The sequence below is a fragment of the Hyperolius riggenbachi genome, chromosome 3 (assembly GCF_040937935.1).
Source record: "Hyperolius riggenbachi isolate aHypRig1 chromosome 3, aHypRig1.pri, whole genome shotgun sequence".
Classification (NCBI taxonomy): Eukaryota; Metazoa; Chordata; class Amphibia; order Anura; family Hyperoliidae; genus Hyperolius; species Hyperolius riggenbachi.
Window position 1 is genome coordinate 420,974,342 of NC_090648.1, and position 22,625 is coordinate 420,996,966.

The 22,625-nt window shown below is 43.2% G+C and overlaps 2 protein-coding genes across 16 annotated transcripts in view; one reads left to right on the forward strand and one right to left on the reverse strand.

Moving 5' to 3' along the window:
- Positions 1–11,600, reverse strand: part of GRXCR2 (glutaredoxin and cysteine rich domain containing 2) — a 167,187-nt gene extending 155,587 nt beyond the window's left edge. For both annotated transcript variants that reach the window (XM_068277532.1, XM_068277533.1), the window contains exon 1: positions 11,467–11,600. The gene's annotated coding sequence lies outside the window, so the exon portion shown is untranslated. The remainder of the gene's footprint in view (positions 1–11,466) is intronic.
- SH3RF2 (SH3 domain containing ring finger 2) overlaps positions 1–22,625 on the forward strand; it is a 477,535-nt gene that overhangs the window by 280,647 nt on the left and 174,263 nt on the right. For 13 of the 14 annotated variants that reach the window (XM_068277518.1, XM_068277521.1, XM_068277522.1 and 10 more), the window contains one exon: positions 8,122–8,546. In XM_068277518.1, coding sequence (XP_068133619.1) covers positions 8,169–8,546 — 378 coding nt within the window. In that variant the 5' untranslated portion in view covers positions 8,122–8,168. Of the gene's footprint in view, positions 1–4,964; positions 4,984–8,121; positions 8,547–22,625 lie in introns of those variants that run through there. The other variant, XM_068277528.1, reaches the window with a different exon arrangement.

Consider the following 22,625-nt stretch of genomic DNA (forward strand, 5'->3'; position numbering starts at 1 on the left):
TTGTATGAATCTTTTTCAGGGAGTGTCTTTAAAAAGAATAAAAGCCATGCTGAGAATCCCCTATGAAGAGATGGACTAAGCCCAAAACCTGTCTGTAATGTCAGATTTGTACTACTTACTGTAAATGCCAGCAACATAGGAGAGAAGTAATTTATGGCATATTTTACTCAGAAAGAAACATACTTCTTATCTGTATGTGTTTTAAGTGTTAAGATTTTTGCGACAGGCCAAATAATTTTAATTTGGACTCATATGACTATAACACCTTTGTAATTAGACTTAAAGCGGAATATAACCCTGCATTTCAACTTTGCTCTAAAACATTATTTACAGCATATTACATGCAAAAAGCATTTTTTTTTTATTAGACCAGCATTGGAAGGGTTAAACACAGAGGTTTAAAGTTCCGTGGAGAGATATGCAGAAGTTCACATTGTTACATTCTATTTAGTTAAATGTATCTATTGAGAAATGTTACACACTCTTTGGCTGTCCTCCAGCTCCTTCTCAGTCAGACGGTGAGCCACATTCAACACTTAGATACATTTATGTAAACAAAATGTATCTATGTCAGCTTTGGATGCGTCTGCAGAAATCTCCAGGAACTTTAAAGTCCTGTGTAACCCTTCCAATGCTGGTCTAGTAAAAAAAAAGGCTGGTTGCATATAATATATTGTAAATAATGTTTTAGAGCAAAGTTGAAATGCAGGGTTATATTCCGCTTTAAGAGTATTTAAGGTGCATTTTGACAAAGCTCAATCCAGACTTAACATGGCCTTTCTCAAAACAGTCTGGCATAACATTCAACAAAACATAACTCTTTAGTTTGCATACAGTTTAAAAAAAAAAATAAAAAAAAATTAAAAAAAAGGCTTGCCACCTCTTTTCAGAATGTTTTGCCACCCATAGTTACTGGTAATTGTTTACTTTTTGTTGCACTATTGAGCACTGCAGTGCTCCAGAAATAGTTGCAGTGCTTCATAAACATGTTTTTATGCTAAACTAATGAAAATAATTACAAGTGATCACAGGTGGAAGCCAATGAGCTGGGTGTGAAACCGAGAAGGTGATTAATTACAGCATGCTTAAGTTTGCAAGTAAGGGCGATCCTTTATCCATATCAATAAGTATGGTGTTTTTTTCGACACTATGTATACCTGCAGTTACCAACTGCTACACTGCGCTTGGATCTATCTTCTGTTAAACTTGGTTTTAAAATCAGCAACAAAATGCTAATACATATATGGTATGTCAGTTTGTATAGATGCAAATTGTTAAACCTATATACACAGGAGGAGCGTTACACAGTTGTATACAGAGGGATCAGATGCTAGTTCCCCAATTGTACACTTATAACACTGTCCCATATAGGCACAATTGCTGCACTGCAGTCTCTAGGACAAATTGTTCCTTTAAAAACTTGCAGAGGAAATTTTGACCAGCGCTGCAGAAAATGTTCGTCACCTTCACCAGCACTCGAAATCTACAATGGTTATTAGCAAGTGCGGGGTATTCTCAGGCTCCCTCACCTAATAGTTGTGCTCCACGTCAGCAACTGCCACCATATACAGTGGAGGAAATAATTATTTGACCCCTCACTGATTTTGTAAGTTTGTCCAATGACAAAGAAATGAAAAGTCTCAGAACAGTATCATTTCAATGGTAGGTTTATTTTAACAGTGGCAGATAGCACATCAAAAGGAAAATCGAAAAAATAACCTTAAATAAAAGATAGTAACTGATTTGCATTTTTATTGAGTGAAATAAGTTTTTGAACCCTCTAACAATAAAAGACTTAATACTTAGTGGAAAAACCCTTGTTTGCAAGCACAGAGGTCAAACGTTTCTTGTAATTGATGACCAAGTTTGCATACATTTTAGGAGGAATGTTGGTCCACTCCTCTTTGCAGATCATCTCTAAATCCCTAAGGTTTCGAGGCTGTCTCTGTGCAACTCTGAGCTTGAGCTCCCTCCATAGGTTTTCTATTGGATTAAGGTCCGGAGAGTGACTAGGCCACTCCATGACCTTAATGTGCTTCTTCTTGAGCCACTCCTTTGTTGCCTTTGCTGTATGTTTTGGGTCATTGTCGAGCTGGAACACCCATCCACGACCCATTTTCAGTTTCCTGGCAGAGGGAAGGAGGTTGTCGTTCAGGATTTCACGATACATGGCTCCGTCCATTTTCCCGTTAATGCGATTAAGTTGTCCTGTGCCCTTAGCAGAAAAACACCCCCAAAGCAAAATGTTTCCACCCCCATGCTTGACAGTGGGGATGGTGTTTTGGGGGTCATAGGCAGCATTTTTCTTCCTTCAAACACAGCGAGTTGAGTTAATGCCAAAGAGCTCTATTTTGGTCTCATCAGACCACAGCACCTTCTCCCAGTCACTCACAGAATCATTCAGGTGTTCATTGGCAAACTTCAGACGGGCCTGCACATGTGCCTTCTTGAGCAGGGGGACCTTGCGAGCCCTGCAGGATTTTAATCCATTGCGGTGTAATGTGTTTCCAATGGTTTTCTTGGTGACTGTGGTCCCTGCTAATTTGAGGTCATTCACTAACTCCTCCCGTTTAGTTCTAGGATGCTTTTTCACCTTTCTCAGAACCATTGACACCCCACGAGGTCAGATCTTGCGTGGAGCCCCAGAGCAAGGTCGATTGATGGTGATTTTGTGCTCCTTCCATTTTCGAACAATCGCACCAACAGTTGTCACCTTCTCTCCCAGCTTCTTGCTAATGGTTTTGTAGCCCATTCCAGCCTTGTGCAGGTCTACAATTTTGTCTCTGACATCCTTGGACAGCTCTTTGGTCTTTCCCATGTTGGAGAGTTTGGAGTCTGCTTGATTGATTGATTCTGTGGACAGGTGTCTTTTATACAGGTGACTAGTTAAGACAGGTGTCCTTAATGATGGTGACTAATTGAGTAGAAGTGTCTAACCACTCTGTGGGAGCCAGAACTCTTAATGGTTGGTAGGGGTTCAAAAACTTATTTCACTCAATGAAATGCAAATCAGTTGCTATCTTTTATTTAAAGTTATTTTTTTGGATTTTCCTTTTGATGTGCTATCTGCCACTGTTAAAATAAACCTACCATTGAAATTATACTGTTCTGAGACTTTTCATTTCTTTGTCATTGGACAAACTTACAAAATCAGTGAGGGGTCAAATAATTATTTCCTCCACTGTACAGTATAAGCGATACCACTTAAAATTAATCCAGGGTATTACTCATAGAAACCTTAAAGATAACCCGAGGTGGGATTTAATTATGTTAGTGGGGCACAGAGGCTGGTTGTGCACACTAACACCAGCCTCCGTTTCCCCATGGTGTGCCTCCAGGACCCCCCTGCGCGCCGCTATACCCCCAGCAGTGCTAGCGACACACAGCGTGTCGCCAGTACAATGTTTACCTATGCGGTGTCAGTCAGCGCCGCTCCCCCGCCTCATCTGTATCAGCGCTACCCGCCCCCGTCCCTTCCCTCCAATCAGCGGGAGGGAAGGGACACGGGCGGGTAGCGCCGCTGCGGAGGAGGCGGGGGAGCGGCGCTGACAGACACGGCATAGGTAAACATTGTGCTGGCGACACGCTGTGTGTCGCTAGCACTGCGGGTGGTATAGCGGCGCGCAGGGGGGTCCTGGAGGCACACCATGGGGAAATGGAGGCTGGTGTTAGTGTGCACAATCAGCCTCTGTGCCCCACTAACATAATTAAATCCCACCTCGGGTTCTCTTTAAAAAACACTGATGTTTTATTTAAGGTTGTGCTTACAGTAACGCAATGAATTGTGCTCACTTTGTTTTTTTAAATTTTTTTTTTTTTTTGGTGTGAACTTTATATCTTTCACTTGGCTGTTATAACTTGCATTGAGAAAAAACAGCTGGATAAATAATTTCTGTGTGTGGATACATGCATGTGCGTTCTCTAAGCCCACTGTAGGATGCTAATTTAGCCATTTTTGCTATGTGCATTTGAAGAGCCAATCTCTAGGGATCACTTGATTAAAGACCACATTGATTTGCTTTAGATTATTAAAATTTTTTTTTACTAAACATCAGTAGAAATAGATTAAACGTAACTGTAGTGTTTAGTCTCCCAGCAGGTAGATGTAATCGCAGGGTAGTGTGTAGACTCCTAGCAGATATATGTAATCACATTAATAGACTACATTTCCCAGCATGCATTGTGGCTGCTGGGGGCATGCAACATCACCGTGGTTGCTTTGAACTGCAGTTTTGTGGCACAGTAAGAAGCAAGATGGAGGCACGTGGCTATACAGGGGTGCTAGAGAGCAGTACATGATCGATAATGACACACACCATTTACAAACATTCCTTTGGGGGAGGCTAGAGTCATTTCTTGTTCGATTCTGGTGCATAGGTAAACTTGAAAATATTAATACAGAGCCTCTGGTGCTCAAGTGGGCCCTCTGCCAACAAGCCACACAGTGATGCAAACTACTGAAATATTCATTAATTGTTCTGCAGGCTCTGTTTGCTTATGCATGGATATTTTTAGTCAGAATGAAACACTGGGCAAAAAAAGTGCTCGCCAAGATTAAATCTTCTAATACAGTAAGAAGTAATGGGGCTTATTTATAAAAGTGCACCGTGTTACATCATTGACAAAAACCTACCCTAAGTTCAAGTGCTTACCACAGTGAGCCCCAGCTTTCCAGTGCCCCTAATATGTTCCTCAGCCACCCAGTTCACTTTTAGTGTGTTCCGTGTTTGTAGCATGTGCCAGATTTCTAGCATCTCCCACAGTGTGGCCCAGTTTTCCAGCTGCTCCAAAATGGATCCCAGCTGTCCAGTTCCTCCACTTTGTAGGTACTCTTACAGTGTGAGTCCAGCTTTATAGTACCTGCTACACACTGAAAAGACTAGGACCACACTGCTAAAAGACGGGAATAACTGTGGCAGAAAGATTATAGAGGAGATACAGTAGTGCTGCCAAGGATTGTGGAGAACTGATTTCAGGCAATTGGTAAGGGGACCTGTTTGTGCTGGCAGAGGTTAAAGAGACTCTGTAACAATTTCTTTCAGCCTTAGTTCTTCTATCCTATGAGTTCCTATGCCTGTTCTAATGTGCTGGGGCTTACTGCAGCTCTTCCTAATTACACTGTCTCTGTAATAAATCAATGTATCTTTCCTCTGTCCTGTTTGTCGGGCTAAGGCTTTGATTGTGTGGAATGTGCAGGGCTGCTTGTGATTGGTAGAAGCGATACACACCCTCTGCAGGCCCCCTGCATACTCACACACTATGCTTAGCTGAGCCTATTAGAAGCTGGTTAGTTTGTTTGTAAACATTGCCTAAAACTGTTAATTACAAGCCAGGATTGCAGCAGAGAGTGGCAGAAACAGCACAGAGGGGCACAGGAGAAAATAAGGAATAGAATGGTATGCTTTTTAGTGTAAGAATATTAGAGTACAGATTCTCTTTAAGTGGGAAGTTTCTACATATGCTAGATGAGCTTTGAGAGCCTTATGTGATTGCTGGCAGAGACTGGGGAGGGGGGAGACAGCTGGAATAAGTAGGGTGGCATATATATCTACTGAGATGGCCTATGAGGAATATGAGTGATTTGTGATTACACACTTTGGCATCCAGGGGTCTCTGACCGCTGAAGGGATGCTATGATTACTCAGTGAGCTCCTAGGATGTCTAAGACTAGTACATTAGAGGAGCGAGATTAAGTGGCTGAGTTTCCTGGCGCGTACTAAGTTTCCCCTGCACCCTCCTTTTGTGACTGCTGTTGGTGACACCTCTGACTGCTGGAGGGCGAGCATGACTTGCGGTATTAGAGATGTGTGGCCATTGCTACTGTAACGGGTGTTACTAACTTGCATTATTGTTAGTATCGCACATTACTATAGCTACGGTAACGCCACTCTAGTACCTCAGGTCACGTTAATGGCATAAGTGATGGTGCTGCAGGCGGGAGTGAACGTAATATTGCCGTGCGCTATGTGTGCACCGCAGGGATATGGGCATTTGATGCATCAACCCCTTGATGAGATAACCATATACACATATAGCCCTACCAAGAAATGAACTGAAGTCCCTCTCTTTTTTTCTAGTACAGGAAGAGTTAAAAAAAAAAGTTATCTATGTAAAAGAGCTTGTCCACAGCTTGGCAAAGTCAGTCCAGTTTCCTGAACAGTTAATAGAAGCTAAAACACTGAAAAACACTGAGCTAAGACATATAATGAGGTTGTACTGCAGGAAGGTTCAAAAGGTCATTAGTCCTGCTTCTTTAGCTTAAAAGACTATATATTGTTAAAAAAAAAAGTTTACAATGATCCTTGTGTGCGCTCCACTTCTGGTGTGTAGCCCCTCCCCATTTCAGACAAGTGCTGTGGTGCTAATGTGGCACTTTCTCTCGGGTAATGAGTTCCATGGCACTTCTCTGAAAGGGGGCAGGGCTAGGTGCTGGAAGTCCGGTGCCCACAGGGATTGTGATTGCATAAAAAGAAAAGGACCCATAAGTCATTATAACTTTACCTGAAAAAACAAAAGATAAAAAGTTTATATCACGCTGTATAGTTGCATTAAAGAAAACCAGAGCTGAAGCTCTGGTTCAGAAACAAATACTTATTTATTTATTTATTGTATTTATAAAGCGCCAACATATTACGCAGCGCTTACCCAAGAAGAGGGAAGCCTCTGTAACCTATTGAGGCTCCCCTCACTGTCCTCCAGTCCCCTGTTGCTCGCCGGGACCCCCTTTAACATCGGGGCTGCACTCCTCTTCTGTCATGGCTCTGGCTTACTGTGTGGACATGGCCGAACTCGCGCAGGTGCAGTAGAGCCCCGCTCGTGACAGAAGAGGAGCGCAGCCTCAATGTGATTTCAGCACTTGTGAGCAATTTTCTGGGGGTTTGAGCGAGGGTACACTTTAAATCCAGAGTGTGGCTTCTAAGCTGCAACTGTGACAGTCTGATACAATCTTAAAAATGAAGCTATAAAACTGGAAATAAAAATGGTTAAAACAGAAGTTGAATAATTTAATAATAATTTAAATAATAACATATATTGTATCTTTTACATTGAAGATGTACCGATTTGCAAACATAGATGCTCTTCTTGGTCTTTAGGAAGTGTTGTGGTCAGTGTTATCTATGTTACGGCCAGAACCCAAAGTGTGGCCACTTCGCGTTCTGGCCAGCCTCTTCGGGTTCTGGCCGGCCAATGTGCGAAGTCTCCGCAGCGCAGCGGGCAATGTTAGAAATGTTATGTTTATGCCGTCTCGCTGCGGCCAAATTTATGACAACTTGCTTAATTTAATTAAATATAGCCGGCGGCAATGTAATAGATGAAGCCGCCGGCTTTCGCACTGCCTCTCTCCTCTCCACCCCCCCCCCCTCTCCTCTCCCCGCCTCCCATACAATAAGTAGCAGCCGGCGGGGACACTCGTGTCCCCGAGAGTCGTTCGTCGCGACAGGGGAATCCTGCCATTCCTGCAGAGCGGGTGCTGGCAGAAGCAATGTCTGCAGCCTCCCCGCTCTGCTGCCCCTGCTGCGACGAACGACTCTCCGGCTGCATGTCCCCACCGGCTGCTATTTATTGTATGGGAGGCGGGGGAGGAGAGAGGCAGTGCGAAAGCCGGCGGCTTCATCTATTACATTGCCGCCAGCTATATTTCATTAAATTAAGCAAGGTTGTCATAAATTTGGCCGCAGCGAGACGGCGTAAACATAACATTTCTAACATTGGCCGCTGCGCAGCGGCCAGTTCGCACATTGGCCGGCCAGAACCCGAAGTGGCTGGCCAGAACGCGAAGTGGCCACACTACGGGTTCTGGCCGTAACATATACATCACTTGGGTGCTGCAAGGAACCCATATATTCCCTCTGTACAGCAAAGCTCGCATTCAGACAGGCACACAATGAGAAAGCAGCAGCATTTTATAAATTATTTTGTGAATCACAAATGACTCACTTGAAGCTGAGCTATAAAAGTAAGGTGCACATCTGCAAACTGTCTCAAGGAAGAGTGCATGAGAGAGAATTCTCCTTCAGATCATTGGTTTTGTATTCAAAAACACACAGTCTGTGCCAGATAGTTATCCTAAAAACCATGACCTGATTTTAAAACCACCATTTGTTTGTTTCTCTTTTGCAGTCTGGAGGCTATACTGATATGACCTTCCTGGTGAATACTTGGCTACCATGGGTGATTTAGTTATTCTTGACCTACTGGATTGCTCTGTGTGTTTAGGAAAACTGGACGCTACTGCTAAGGTGTTGCCATGCCAGCATACCTTCTGCCAACCCTGTTTGCAGCGGATTCTGAAAGCCAGGAAAGAACTGAAGTGCCCAGAATGCAGGACTCCAGTGCATTGCAGCATAGAGGAGCTGCCAGCAAACTTGTTGTTAGTACGCCTACTGGAAGGCATCAAAAGTGGGCAAGGCCTGGTGAGAAAGAATTCCTTCCAAAGGATGGGAGGGCTTTTTACTAATGACTCCTTCAAGAAATCTCCAGAGCAGAAATCTTATCATGCATTCAACTACAGATTGTTTCCAAAGACCCGGATGCCTTTAGAAGGGGTAAGAAGCACCAGATTTCCATTTATTAAAATCTAGTATTATTCTTGTGTTTTGATGATAAAAAGCTGGTAAATTGATGCATATTATTGTAGAATTCTCTTTGTTGAAAACTGTTCCATCAATCTCATTGTTTAAAGTACCTCTTCAAGCCAAACTTTGAAAGCCAAACTTTGAAGGCTGCCATTACCGCCCATCTTCTTAAAGGACAACCGAACTGAGGGATATGGAGGCTGCCATATTTATTGTCTTTGAAACCTTACCAGTTGCCTGGCTGTCCTGCTCATCTCTTTGGCTGCATTGGTGCCTGAATCAGACACCTGAAACAAGCATGCAGCTAATCAGGTCAGATTTTTGTCAGAAACACCTGATCTGCATATGCTTGTTCAGGATCTATTGCTAAAAGTATTAGAGGCAGAGGATCAGCAAGACAGCCAGGCAATGTGTATTATTTAAAAGGAAATAAATATGGCAGCATACACATCCCTCGTACTTCAGTTTTCCTTTAAAGAAAGAATGTTTTCAAATACAAGCTGGTCACTCCTGCTTACATTGCAAAATGACTCATCACTTGTTGGTAGCCTCTATTCTGTTCCTGCACATCTGCACAGAGATGAAATGATGCATCAAAGCACAAATTACAGCCAAGCATAGCAGGGAGGTACTTAGAAAGCAGTAAATAAGGGTAAGCACACTCTGCAGTTTGTTAACCATCAATATGAGCACAGTTTATATTAGATATAACATTGTTGACATGTAAATATGTTGAAAAGCAGGTAAAATTACTGATACAGTACATTGATCGTGCTCTCTGCCCTATCCCTGTCAAGAATATGAACAAAGGACCATATTGTAGAGTGCACTAACATCATCCATCTTGCCTGGTACTGCCTGTTTCTTAACAAAAAGGCCAATTTGACTGCAGCTAGCAGCTGCAGGCAAAGCTCAAGGTATTAATAGAACATGTGATTTTATTGTACATCACTAGAGGGCCATTGCAAATGAGTCTATGCCTCCTTAAGGAGATCACAAGGAATTCGGTAGAAGTCCTGCCCTATTGGCATCCACTCCTGCCCTTTGGATTTTTATACCTTCCTAATCTTAAAGGGAACCTGAAATATATATACATATATGGGGGCTGCCATCTTTATTTTCTTTTCAACAATACCAGTTGCCTGGCGGTCCTGCTAATCTGTTTGTCTGCAGTAGTATCAGAAACATTGGATCTGCATGCTTGTTCATGGTCTATGGCTAAAAGTATTAGTGACAGAGGATCAGCAAGACAGCCAGGCAACTGTTTAAAAGGAAATACATATGTCCATATCCCTCTCACTACAGTTTCCCTTTCAGAGGATTTAATGAACTACTACCATTGGGGTTGTATAAAAAGCAAATATTGGTGCAAAACAGCACATCCAGATGAGTGGTGTGTAAAAACATATGCTATGCCCATCCTATTACTGTGGTCTCATAATTAGGTCATCAGAGTGTGGTGCTATGTGTTTGTCATAACCCTTCAACCCACTCTGGGACAAAACCAGTTACATTCTACTAAATGAGAAATGGCTTTAATGTACATCACTGGAGGGGTCCAGAGATTTGGGAGTAACTTGTGCCCCAATACATGGAATTGGAATGATAGCACAAGTCCTCACTCCTGTCACCAGCACCCCAGGACACAGGATGCTTAGAACCTACAATCACTAGAAGTGTCCTGAGACTGAAGGACTTCATAGAAAATAAAACTGTATACAATTCTGAATAGTTTAATCCTCTGAGTGTGTGTTTTGTTCTTAACACAATAACTAACTAGGACACACACACACACAGCCATCTCTTACTTGTTCCTACAAAGCAAACTAAACAGAGTATGTCATGTCTGGCATTTGAAAACAGCCCAAGTATGTTTGCTTTGGCCTAAACTTCAGAGTGCTGAGAATATTAAACAGTATTGCTTCTCTGCTTGTCTGTACAAGGATTATATCATAAACTACTTTGGAGGATAAATATTCATAGTTTCAGTGAGAAAGTCCAAGTAAGTTATAAAATGTTACAGTATGCTGAAACGATCTGCTATTATTTAGCATAATTGTGCGTAGAAATGGTTTAGTTTAATAAAAGTATCTAGAACTTTTGGTATCTGGTTTAACTTTTAGGGAGCTCCTCTAACACAATGCTTGTTAACACAGCACGTTACCACATGTGAGATCACTGCAGATACAGCTGTATGGGCATGTTCACATCACTGCGTTGTAACAGATCTCTTTACCCTAATGCGCTTTTACAGTGCTTTCCTGGACAATGTGTGCAAAAACAATTCTGGGAGGTTCAGTAGTTGGATTTTAGGTTTGAAAACCAGGTACGGGTAAGAAAAGGAGACAAAAAGAGCACCAGAAGGGCCTATAGTGTAGTACAGTGATCTACAAACTTGGCTCTCCATTTGTTAAGGAACTACAAGTCCCACAATGCATCGAGGGAGTCTGACAGCCACAGTCATGATTCATAAAGGCAAATGCATTGTGGGACTTGTTCCTTAACTACTGGAAAGCTAAGTTTGCAGATCACTGGTGTAGTATTTCTGGGAAATGTAAAGAAATAACTACTCACAAACGGGGGTTGCTATAGGAAACCACAATTTCGGGCATGTGGAGGAGGACCGTCTCCACTCAGTTGTGATGACTTGGTTGATCAACGTGGGTCTCCAGAAAAAAAAACAAAGGACCACTGGATGTAGTCGCAGAGGTAATACCTGGGGGGAGGAGACAATGCAAGATGGAAGGAGGCTTCCCAATTGTGCTACAGTGTGTGGTGAGTGGAGGTAAGTAATATGAACAGTCTTACCTTGTGATAAGAGGTTAAGATTTTTATTGTTAGACACCAGTATATAGGTAGAAAAAACAACGTTTTGTAAAAAAAATAATACCTTTTAATGGCTAACTGATAGAGGTAAATTATTCAAGCTTTCTGGGATCTAGTCCCCTTCTTCAGGTATATTTCCAGATGTAAGCTGAAGTAAAATACTGATGCAGATAAATAGTAAACACGAAGATGACAGTTGTGCTGGTTACTATTTATCCGTTAGGTGTCAGGTGATAAGCAGGCTGGAGCCAGTGAGTTAGTGCAAGCATACATGAAATCCAGCAGGTTTCTGAAGATCATGAAGCCAAATCAATCATGTCACTGGCTCCAGCCTGCTGATCAACTGACACCTAACGGATAAACAGTAACCAGCACAACTGTCATCTTCGTGTTTACTATTTACCTGCATCAGTGTTTTACTCCAGCTTACATCTGGAAATATGCCTGAAGAAAAGGGGACTAGATCCCAGAAAGCTTGCATAATTTACCTCTATCAGTTAGCCATTAAAAGGTGTTATTTTTTACAAAACATTTTTTCTACCTATATAATTTGTTTGGCTAACACGGTACAGAAACTTTTTTGCTACTAGACACCACTAAAAAAACAACACATTTCACGGGACCTGTCCACATCCTCAGGTCAATACAATACAGTGTCTGAGCTGTGTAGCTATTACTTACCTCTACTCACTACACATTGGGCTCTATTCACAAAGATGACAAAACACCGAAAAATTTTACCGAAAAATTTCCGCCAGCGGTAGACTCCGTATTTTTTCCACATTCACTAATATTTTCCGCATGTTTTCCGCATGCGGGAAAAAAGATGCGGTAACAGCCATTATTCATGCGGAAATCATGCGGTAAAAAGGTCGCATGAAAAAGTGTTTAAAAAAAAAAAGTCCAGCAAGCACAGCCCATAAGCCTCCAGACTTCATTAAAGTCAATGGGATGCGGAATATATCACCTACCGGTACTACTTGTAGGTGATAAAAAATCGGTAAATAATGATGAAATTATGCGCCTGAACAGTTTTGAGAATTGATTTTTCTTTTCCAGAAAATACCGACTTTTGCGGAAATTTTTCCGCATGAGTCCCACACTTTTACCGCACTTTTTCCGCATGCAGAGAAAACATGCGGAAACCTTTGTGAATGTGAACTTGCCGATGTTTTGGTTGAAAACTTTCCGCATGTACTTTACCGCATGCGTACGGTGACCAGACGTCCCGGATTGCCCGGGACGCGTCCCGGATTCGGGGTCCGCTGTCCCAGGCAGCATGAGGTCCTGGGAAACGTCCCGCTTTCAGCAGCGGGACGTCCCGGCCTCGGGACTCTGGTCACTCTCTCCTCAATGAACTGGCAGCGGCGTCTATAGACGCCGTGCCAGTTCATTGCCCGCAGCCCCGCTCCAGCCTCCTCTTCCGGTGTCTGTTCCGACACCGGCAGGCGAGCAGGGCTACAGCAAGATGGCTGCCGAAGCCATAGACGCCGTGCCAGTTCATTGCCCGCAGCCCCACTCCAGCCTCCTCTTCCGGTGTCTGTTCCGACACCGGCAGGCGAGCAGGGCTACAGCAAGATGGCTGCCGAAGCCCTGTACTGGAGACCTATTTGTGTCTCTAGTACAGGGCTTCGGGCGCCATCTTGCCGTAGCCCTGTCAGCGCGGGAGCTATGCAGGGAGAAGGTGGTCCCGGGAGCAGCGCGCAAGAGGCCGGAGACTTCTGCCAGGTAAGTAAATGCTTTTTTTCCAGGTGAACTGTGCATTGCGTTTCTTGTCTGGTAAAATGTTTGCCCGCAGTGCGTTTCTTGTCTGGGGCAATGTTTGCCCCAGTGCGTTTCTTTTCTGGGGAAATGTTTGCCCGCAGTGCGTTTCTTTTCTGGTGAAATGTTTGCCCGCAGTGCGTTTCTTCTCTGGTGAAATGTTTGCCCTGCAGTGCGTTTCTTCTCTGGTGAAATGTTTGCCCGCAGTGCGTTTCTTGTCTGGGGAAATGTTTGCCCGCAGTGCGTTTCTTCTCTGGTGAAATGTTTGCCCGCATTGCGTTTCTTGTCTGGGGAAATGTTTGCCCGCAGTGCATTTCTTTTCTGGTGAAATGTTTGCCCACAGTGCGTTTCTTGTCTGGGGAAATGTTTGCCCGCAGTGCGTTTCTTTTCTGGGGAAATGTTTGCCCGCAGTGCGTTTCTTTTCTGGGGAAATGTTTGCCCACAGTGCGTTTCTTTTCTGGGGAAATGTTTGCCCGCAGTGCGTTTCTTTTCTGGTGAAATGTTTGCCCGCAGTGCGTTTCTTGTCTGGGGAAATGTTTGCCCGCAGTGCGTTTCTTTTCTGGGGAAATGTTTGCCCACAGTGCGTTTCTTGTCTGGGGAAATTTTTGCCCGCAGTGCGTTTCTTTTCTGGGGAAATGTTTGCCCGCATTGCGTTTCTTTTCTAGGGAAATGTTTGCCCGCAGTGCGTTTCTTGTCTAGGGAAATGTTTGCCCGCAGTGCGTTTCTTCTCTGGTGAAGTGTTTGCCCGCAGTGCGTTTCTTTTCTGGGGAAATGTTTGCCCGCAGTGCATTTCTTTTCTGGTGAAATGTTTGCCCGCAGTGCATTTCTTTTCTGGTGAAATGTTTGCCCGCAGTGCGTTTCTTGTCTGGGGAAATGTTTGCCCGCAGTGCGTTTCTTTTCTGGGGAAATGTTTGCCCGCAGTGCGTTTCTTTTCTGGGGAAATGTTTGCCCGCAGTGCGTTTCTTTTCTGGGGAAATGTTTGCCCGCAATGCGTTTCTTTTCTGGGGAAATGTTTGCCCGCATTGCATTTCTTTTCTGGGGAAATGTTTGCCCGCATTGCGTTTCTTTTCTGGGGAAATGTTTGCCCGCATTGCAGTAATTTTCTGGGGAAATGTTTGCCCGCATTGCAGTAATTTTCTGGTGAAATGTTTGCCCGCATTGCATTAATTTTCCGGTGAAATGTTTGTCCGCATTGTGTTTATTTTGTACTGACATGTTGCCCGCATTGCGTTTATTTTGTACTGACATGTTTGCCCGAATTGCGTTTATTTTGTACTGACGTTTGCCCGCATTGCGTTTATTTTGTACTGACATGTTGCCCGCATTGCATTTATTTTGTACTGACATGTTTGCCCGCATTGCGTTTATTTTGTACTGACATGTTTGCCCATTGCGTTTATTTTCTGGTGTCCAGGGTAACTGTTACTGCATTTATTATTTAATGGTCATAGATGGCTATGTTTGCTGCTTTGTGGTTACGGTATACTATTAGCATCACACCCATGATGCAAAGTCTCGTTTGTCCACATCATGGCGTAAACACTACTTTCTTATGCCTTGCTGTTACATCATTACGTTAGCTCCGCCCATACAATGTCATGGCCACGCCCATTTTTCGGCGCGGCGCACAGCCCCCCCCCCCAGTCTTCATCGCTGCGCGCTTCTCAGTCCTCCCCACTTTTCGCCGCGCCCCCCCTCCCTGTCCCAGGTTGGACCCACAACAATCTGGTCACTCTACGCATGCGGGAAGTCATTGAGAATAGAGCCCAGTGTATCACAATTGGGTCGCCTCCTACCATCTTGCATTGTGCAAAAACAAGCGCTTTCCATAGCAAATGACAAAGCTATGAAATAACAAGTGCATTTACTCACACAATGTGCGCTGCATGTTATGGATTTTCAAGTGTGCACAATATCCAACACACAAAAGTCCTTATTCAATTCACTTTTCCTGCTGCATTTTTTTCCCAGGAGATAATTTTTCAGCTTCTGTTTAAAATAACTTTTCAGCACTCTGCAACTAAAAAGGTACCAAAAAGTGGCAAAAAAAATGCTATCAAAATTATTTTAAAGTATTTTCTTGCTTGTTGGTGGCTTAAAGGGCATTTTATTGATAAAATATCACCTAGGAGAAAAAGTGAATTGCATAAGGGCCATAGTGTGAATGTGCCTGTAAAGATTTGAATTCACAAAATTCCAGTTAAAGTGCTGTGCGCTGGCAGCATATGACTGTTTTACTGGTGTTTACCCAATGTACATGAAGCCTAACATGAGCAAAGCATACATTACATAGATAACCATTACGTATCTTGTGATATTTGCAAATCTTTGTGTCCACCTCTGGACATCTTCACTAAAAAATCTTTTTAATAATGCTTGGCTTGTTTAAGTGCATGAAACAGCAGCTGTTATCCACAGCAAAGTAGCTAGGTACTCTAGCTGCTGTGGCATGGCTTGCTGTAGTCATTTCACTCCGTGGACTAAAAAAACAAGGCCCTGGCACTTTTACTGCAAAAAGCAGAACCTCTGTGGAGCATAAAATACAATTATAAAACTGTCTCCCAATTCCTTATTGACTATATAGTAATCATACCTGTCTTTGACCCAAAGACCTCCTTCAATGAGTCCTCGTCCACCCCCAACCACCTCTCAGTGGGAGTCCCCCAAGGCTCGGTCCTTGGCCCCGTACTGTTCTCCCTATACACATCCTCCATTGGCAAGGTTATCTCCTCCATGGGTTTTAACTATCATCTGTATGCAGATGACACCCAAATCTATCTCCACACCCCTGACATATCCACCACTACCATGGACAAGGTCTCCTCCTGCCTATCTGCCATCTCCTCCTGGATGTCCGCTAGGTTCCTAAAACTAAATCTAGACAAAACGGAATTTATGATCTTCCCACCCCGGTCATCCCTGGACCTCCCAGATGTGCAGGTCACTGTTAACCACACTACTATTCACCCTACCTCTCAAGCCCGCTGTCTGGGTGTCACCCTGGACTCCGCACTCTCCTTCACTCCCCACATCCAAAACCTCACAAAGTCCTGCAACTTCCACCTTCGTAACATCTGTAAGATTCGCCCTTTCCTGACCCCTGCCACCACCAAACTCCTCATCCATGCCCTCATAATTTCCCGCCTCGACTACTGCAATGCCCTTCTGTCTGGACTCCCTAAGACCCAAATAGCCCCACTGCAGTCCATCATGAATGCGGCTGCCAGAATTATCCACTCCTCCCATCGCTCCACCAGGACGGCTCCCCTCCGTGAATCCCTCCACTGGCTTCCTATCCAGTCCAGAATCAGATTCAAGATATTGTGTCTGACCTACAAATCCATCCACAAAACCTGTCCAACCTACATTTCTGATCTTACTCAGAGATACACACCAAGCCGCTCACTCCGCTCCTCCAATGAACTTCGCCTGACCGTCCCCCGCATCACCCAGTCCCATGCACGCCTCCAAGACTTCTCAAGAGCCGCTCCGACACTATGGAACTCCCTACCTCCACCCATTAGGGCAGCCCCCTTCTTCAACACCTTCAAGAAGGCCCTCAAAACTCACCTTTTCACTCTTGCCTACCACCCCTCACAATTGCTCTAAACCCACAGCCGAACTCTGGTCCCCTACCTCTCGTGTCCCTACCTCTCCCTCTAGATTGTAAGCCTTTGGGCAGGGTCCTCACTCCTTTTGTGTCCTACCTGATCATGCACCTCTATTACTGTGCACCCATGCTATGCATTTGAGTGAACCTAACTTGCCTAACTCCATGCTCCCATCCAGTGACTGACTAAGCATTACCTTGTACTCATACTGTGCTGTGTGATCTGGTTTTCTTGTATTCCTGTATTGTCATATTGCTGTTTGTCACCCCTAAATATTGTCTGTAACCTAAATTAATGTCCAGCGCTGCGTAATATGTTGGCGCTTTATAAATACAACAAATAAATAAATAAAATAAATAAATAAATAAATAAATAATGTTTGTTAAAATCTGAATTCAATTCCTGGTCACAGTAGCTAGTGTGAGTACCCATTTGAACAATACCAGGCTGCATGGTCCATGATGTGGAACAAACCCTGCACGAGGAAGCAGAAATATTTCCTCTCTCTTTTATTTCAATTAGTCTTTTACATTTAACCCTATATATGAATAGTTAGGGGGTTAAAATGATCCCCTTAACTGTTTACCTGGGAAGGGGAGAACATCCAGGGACCTCCTTATTACCCTGAAATGTGACACAAGGTGGATGGGTATGAGCCCCTTGTCCTTCATATGAAAAAGGCGACTTTGCAAGAGGGGGAAAGATTTTGCATTCAGCAAGCCATTTATCCCTTGGAATTGCATCAGGACCTCTGTTCGGGCTGGTGCACACCATGGACTTGATTCACGAAACCGTGACAGCTGCTATTACGGTCGCGCTAGCGTTTTGTGCGCGTTATAACTCGCATAATGTTTTTTCCGTGCACAAATGCGAATTTTCGCGTAAAAACATGGCCGTTTTTGCACGAAAAATTGCGATTGTGTGCAAAATTTCATGATTGTGCACAAAAACTGTTAAGAGCATTATAACGCTCGCAAAATGCTAGCGCGACCATGATATCAGTTATCACAGTTTAGTGAATCAAGCCCCAAGAGCGGTTCTGAGCGTTTTTTAAAATGCTTGCATAGTGAAAACCGCTTGGCTAATGAATATGAATGGGATGGTGCACACCAGAGTGGTTTGTTTTTTCCCCAAACGCAAACTCGGGTTCTGCAGCATTTTTGCGGTTTTCTGAGGCGTTTCTGCCTCAATGTTAAGTATAGGAAAGTGGAAAATCGATTTAAAAATTGCTAGATCAGAGTGATTTTCCAAGCGTTTTTGTTACAGAAGCTATTCAGTAATAGCTTTACTGTAACAAAATACAAAATCTGCTACACAAAAACTCTCCAAAAAATGCTAGGCATGTTTAGAAAATCGCTCTAAACATGCCTAGAGTTGCTCTGAAAAAACGCTTCAAAAAACGCTAGCGTTTTGTGGTGCGCACTGGCCCTTTCTCTGTTTCTGCTTTATACAGTATTAGACTTACTTTTGTATCTCATTTCTATTTGCCCCTTCTCTTTCTAATCCTCACAAACCATAGCTCAGTATTTTAATACTTTTACCAATATAGTTTTACAAATATAGTCTATAAAAACATGCCAGGTTTGAAAAAAACTGCATTTTTTAAGATTTTCATTCATAAGTAATAGCAACACAGTGAATTTGTGAAGCAGGAAAAATGATTTGCAGTAAGGGTGTAATAAATAATTATAATTGTATATCATGCTAACTTAATTTAGCAGAATCAACGAAATTAAGCTGACCAGCATAATAAGGAAGTGTTAAGCGTCCCCTGTGATCCCTCAATGATTATACTCCAGCAAAATAAATTCACAGTAGAACTTGCAAATTTTATTGACTATATAATGAAAAGGTTAATCACACATAGTAAAAATTCCTCTAGAGGAATAAAATATCTGCAATGGTTACAGATTTTAAACTTTTATTTAGTGTGATCACTTGATTAAGGATATGTTCTCAGTGGGAAGGGTAAAAGTCACATCACATGTTGTGAATGCGGCAGGATGCATACGGCGAAGCATACAGTACATAGAAAGTATGCTTCACTGCTACTGCTGATGCTCACATTATGCAGTTCCCCACTCCATGCATAATGTTATGCCTCCACGGATCCACCGCACTTCTAATGTACTGATGTGACCATGCTATTGCAAAATAATCGCATCACGTTTGCAATGCGATTTTATTGTCCTACGCACCATTGTGAGCATAGCCTAAGTGAAAGCAATCAAAAATGTCACTTTAAATCTTTACACAAATGCATCCATTTTCTGTTTTGATAAAATGACTTGAACTACGTAAAAAAAAGAAAACTTGATAAAGATCGACCGAAAAATTTAACAAAAATGCTCATTATCCTGACAGTTGTACCTGTCTCAGTTCAATAACTCTGGAGAGAGTTCATTATTTCTCTTTTTGTTTTCTGAAGATAAAAATGATCACGCCAGTAAAAACAATCAAATCAAATAAAAACTGTAGCATTCAGTTTTCATGACTCACTATCAAATATCAAATTGACTTTGTAATATCACCGAGTACCTGCACAATGATAAACTAGGTGCCTTTGAGCTGGGAGCACACTGCAGGCCAATCTTCAAAGCTGCTGTACAACTAGAGCACTGTAGAGCTGCAGCACAAAGGAGACTGGAAAGCTGACACAAAATACACACAATTTTCCTGGATCAGAAAAATGGCATATCCTATAACAATATCATAAATCATGACTACAAAATGGTGTAGTTTTAAAATGTGTAAAAAAAAAAAAATGTTACTACGTCTTTACTTCCATCATATGACTTCAGTTCATCTGTAAAGTGTAACTGTAATTATATGGATGTAATTATCAAGCAGCTACTGTTGTTACAGGCAGTAGTTTTTTTTCTAGGTTAAAGCGGTATGAAACCCGGAATTTCTTATTTGCTTTAAAATAATATTTGCAGCATATAATATACTACCACAATTTTTTTTATTTTTTTTTGCAGAACAGCATTCAAACAGTTTAACACAGGACTTTTTCAATAGAAAGCTCTACGTTATCTTGTGTTTACTTAATTATAGCAAGAGAGGAATGTAAACATTCCCTGGCAGTGCAGAAACTCCTTCTAACTGTCCAGATCAAACACAGTTCAGAAAACTTCACTGGGTACATTATAATATATAAATACTGTAGCTATGAATAAAATGCAATGGTAAGACAATTAATATCGTTAGTAAGACAATGTCCTAATGTTTTCTTGAATTTAAGGCTGGATTCACAGTGGTCAGTTGCATAACGCACACGTTATTAGTGTGAATTACAATGGAGACTGGACATAGAGTTTAATGCAAAGCCTGCATGCAGCGAATTAGAATCACATGATCTGTTACAACGCAGTGCTGTAAAAAGAGCATAGAACTGTATGGACAGTGAGTTGACATGCAGAATTATTCTGCAACACAACTGACCACTGTGAACTATTCCTAAAGGTAAAAATTCTATTATTATTATTATTTACACAGCGCTGTACAGAAGATATTGTCTTGTCTTGTCACTAACTGTCCCTCAGAGGGACTCACATTCTAATCCCTACCATAGCCGTATGCATTGTTGTCAGCATGGCCAATTTAGAGGGTCAATTAACGTCAATTAACGTATCTGTATGTTTTGGGGATGTGAGAGGAAACTGGAGTGCTCAGGGGCAGATGCTGGGAGAACATATAAAGTCCATGCAGATTTGAACTGTGTACCCAACGCTGCAAGGTGAGAGTACTAACAGAAACCGTTCATATTGCTCCTCATTTCAGGCATAATGTAACAGACATAACAGAATTATAAAGATGTAAAAGTAAGGAGAGAGAGGGCGCGGCACTGCCATTATGAACTCTTCATTCCTGCAGCTGTGGGCTCAGCAGTATGACTGTAAACAAAACTCCCAGGGTAAATGGTTTGGAGATAAAACAACAGCCGTGTGCCAAACCACCAGAAAGCAATTAGAAATATGACGATATGAACTTAAAGGATACCACAGCCCACAGGCTGTGGTAAAATAGAAGCTGCAATGTGGAGGGAAAGAAAGACACATACTTACTGCTTCCCTCGTTCCCTGCCGCCGGGTCCCGCTCATCTGCTACAGCTGCCGGTACCGACCCGACTCTCCTGACCCTTCACCCGGACATACTACGCTGGGCATGCGCAGTATGTCACTATACTCTTCGCTTCTGCCGTCGCATCATGACGACAGAAATACGGACACTCCCCCGCCTCCTCCTCTCCCAGCGTGTGCGCTCCAATCTAAAGCTAGCGTGACATGCTAGCTGGAGTTCACACTGGGACAATCGATGTGGAGAGAGCGGAGGGGGAGTAAGTTACAAAAACACGGCCGGCTGGAGGGAGGGAGGGAGCGAGTGAGTGGGGGGGGGCGGGCAGGCAGCGAGTGGGCGGGCAGCGGCAGTACAGTCCAAGCATTCTGTACATAGATGCAATGACATCTATGGTACAGCAATTAAAAAATTATCCCCACATTTATCTCTGCATATATGTATATACATGCAAATATGCAGAGATACATGTGGGGATAATTTTCTTGCTGTACTATAGATGTCATTGCATCTATGTACAGAATGCTTGGACTGTACTGCCGCTGCCCGCCCACTCGCTGCCTGCCCGCCCCCCCCCCACTCACTCGCTCCCTCCCTTCAGCCGGCCGTGTTTTTGTAACTTACTCCCCCTCCGCTCTCTCCACATCGATTGTCCCAGTGCGAATTCCAGCTAGCATGTCACGCTAGCTTTAGATTGGAGCGCACACGCTGGGAGAGGAGGAGGCGGGGGAGTGTCCGTACTTCTGTCGTCATGATGCGACGGCAGAAGCGAAGAGTATAGTGACATACTGCGCATGCCCAGCGTAGTATGTCCGGGTGAAGGGTCAGGAGAGTCGGGTCGGTACCGGCAGCTGTAGCAGATGAGCGGGACCCGACGGCAGGGAACGAGGGAAGCGTTAAGTATGTGTCTTTCTTTCCCTCCACATTGCAGCTTCTATTTTACCACAGCCTGTGGGCTGTGGTATCCTTTAAATAGCTCTAATACTTACAAAATTCAATTTGGCCCTAGGAATGCACCTTAAAAAAAGAAGCTCTGTTCACCCACTATGTTCATATTCTGTATAGGGTAGTGTTGGCTGGTCCTCCATGGCATGGCCGACTGTTCAGAACCGCCCTGGGTTTGCATTTCCTGCCAGGGGCGTAGCAATAGGAGTTACAGAGGTAGCCACCGCATCCGGGCCCTTGGGCCAGAGGGGCTTCGTAGGGCCCTCCCTCAACTGCAGTATTAGCTCTTTATTGGTTCTGTGCTTGTAATGATCACTTCTAATGCTTTGAATGATAATAATGATTAACAAGCTGTTCCCCATCCCCTTCTTGCACCTCTGGCACTGTGGTTGTGTTTGGTAGGTTTTGGTGCGCTGTATCAATTGTTATGTATAGAGTGCTTGGGAGGGCCCCATGTAAAACTCGCACCGGAAGGAATCCATAGCTCCTTCGCCACACCACTGTTTCCTGCCCCCACCTAGCCCCTCTGCAATTTCCTTGGATGGTATGGGGAGAGTTATGTTGCTATTTTTTGTTGAAACTGGCAGACACACAATGGGGTAAAGGGCAGAATTATGCCTGTACTTATATTTTGTAAGAGCAGCTATCATTTAAAGAGGAACTCCAGTGAAAATAATGTAATGCTTAATTTTTACAATAATTATGTATAAATTATGTAGTCAGTGTTTGCCCATTGTAAAATATTTTAAATCCTTGATTTATATTCTGACATTTATCACATGGTGACATTTTTACTGCTGGCAAGTGATGTAGCTGCTGCTTGCTGTTT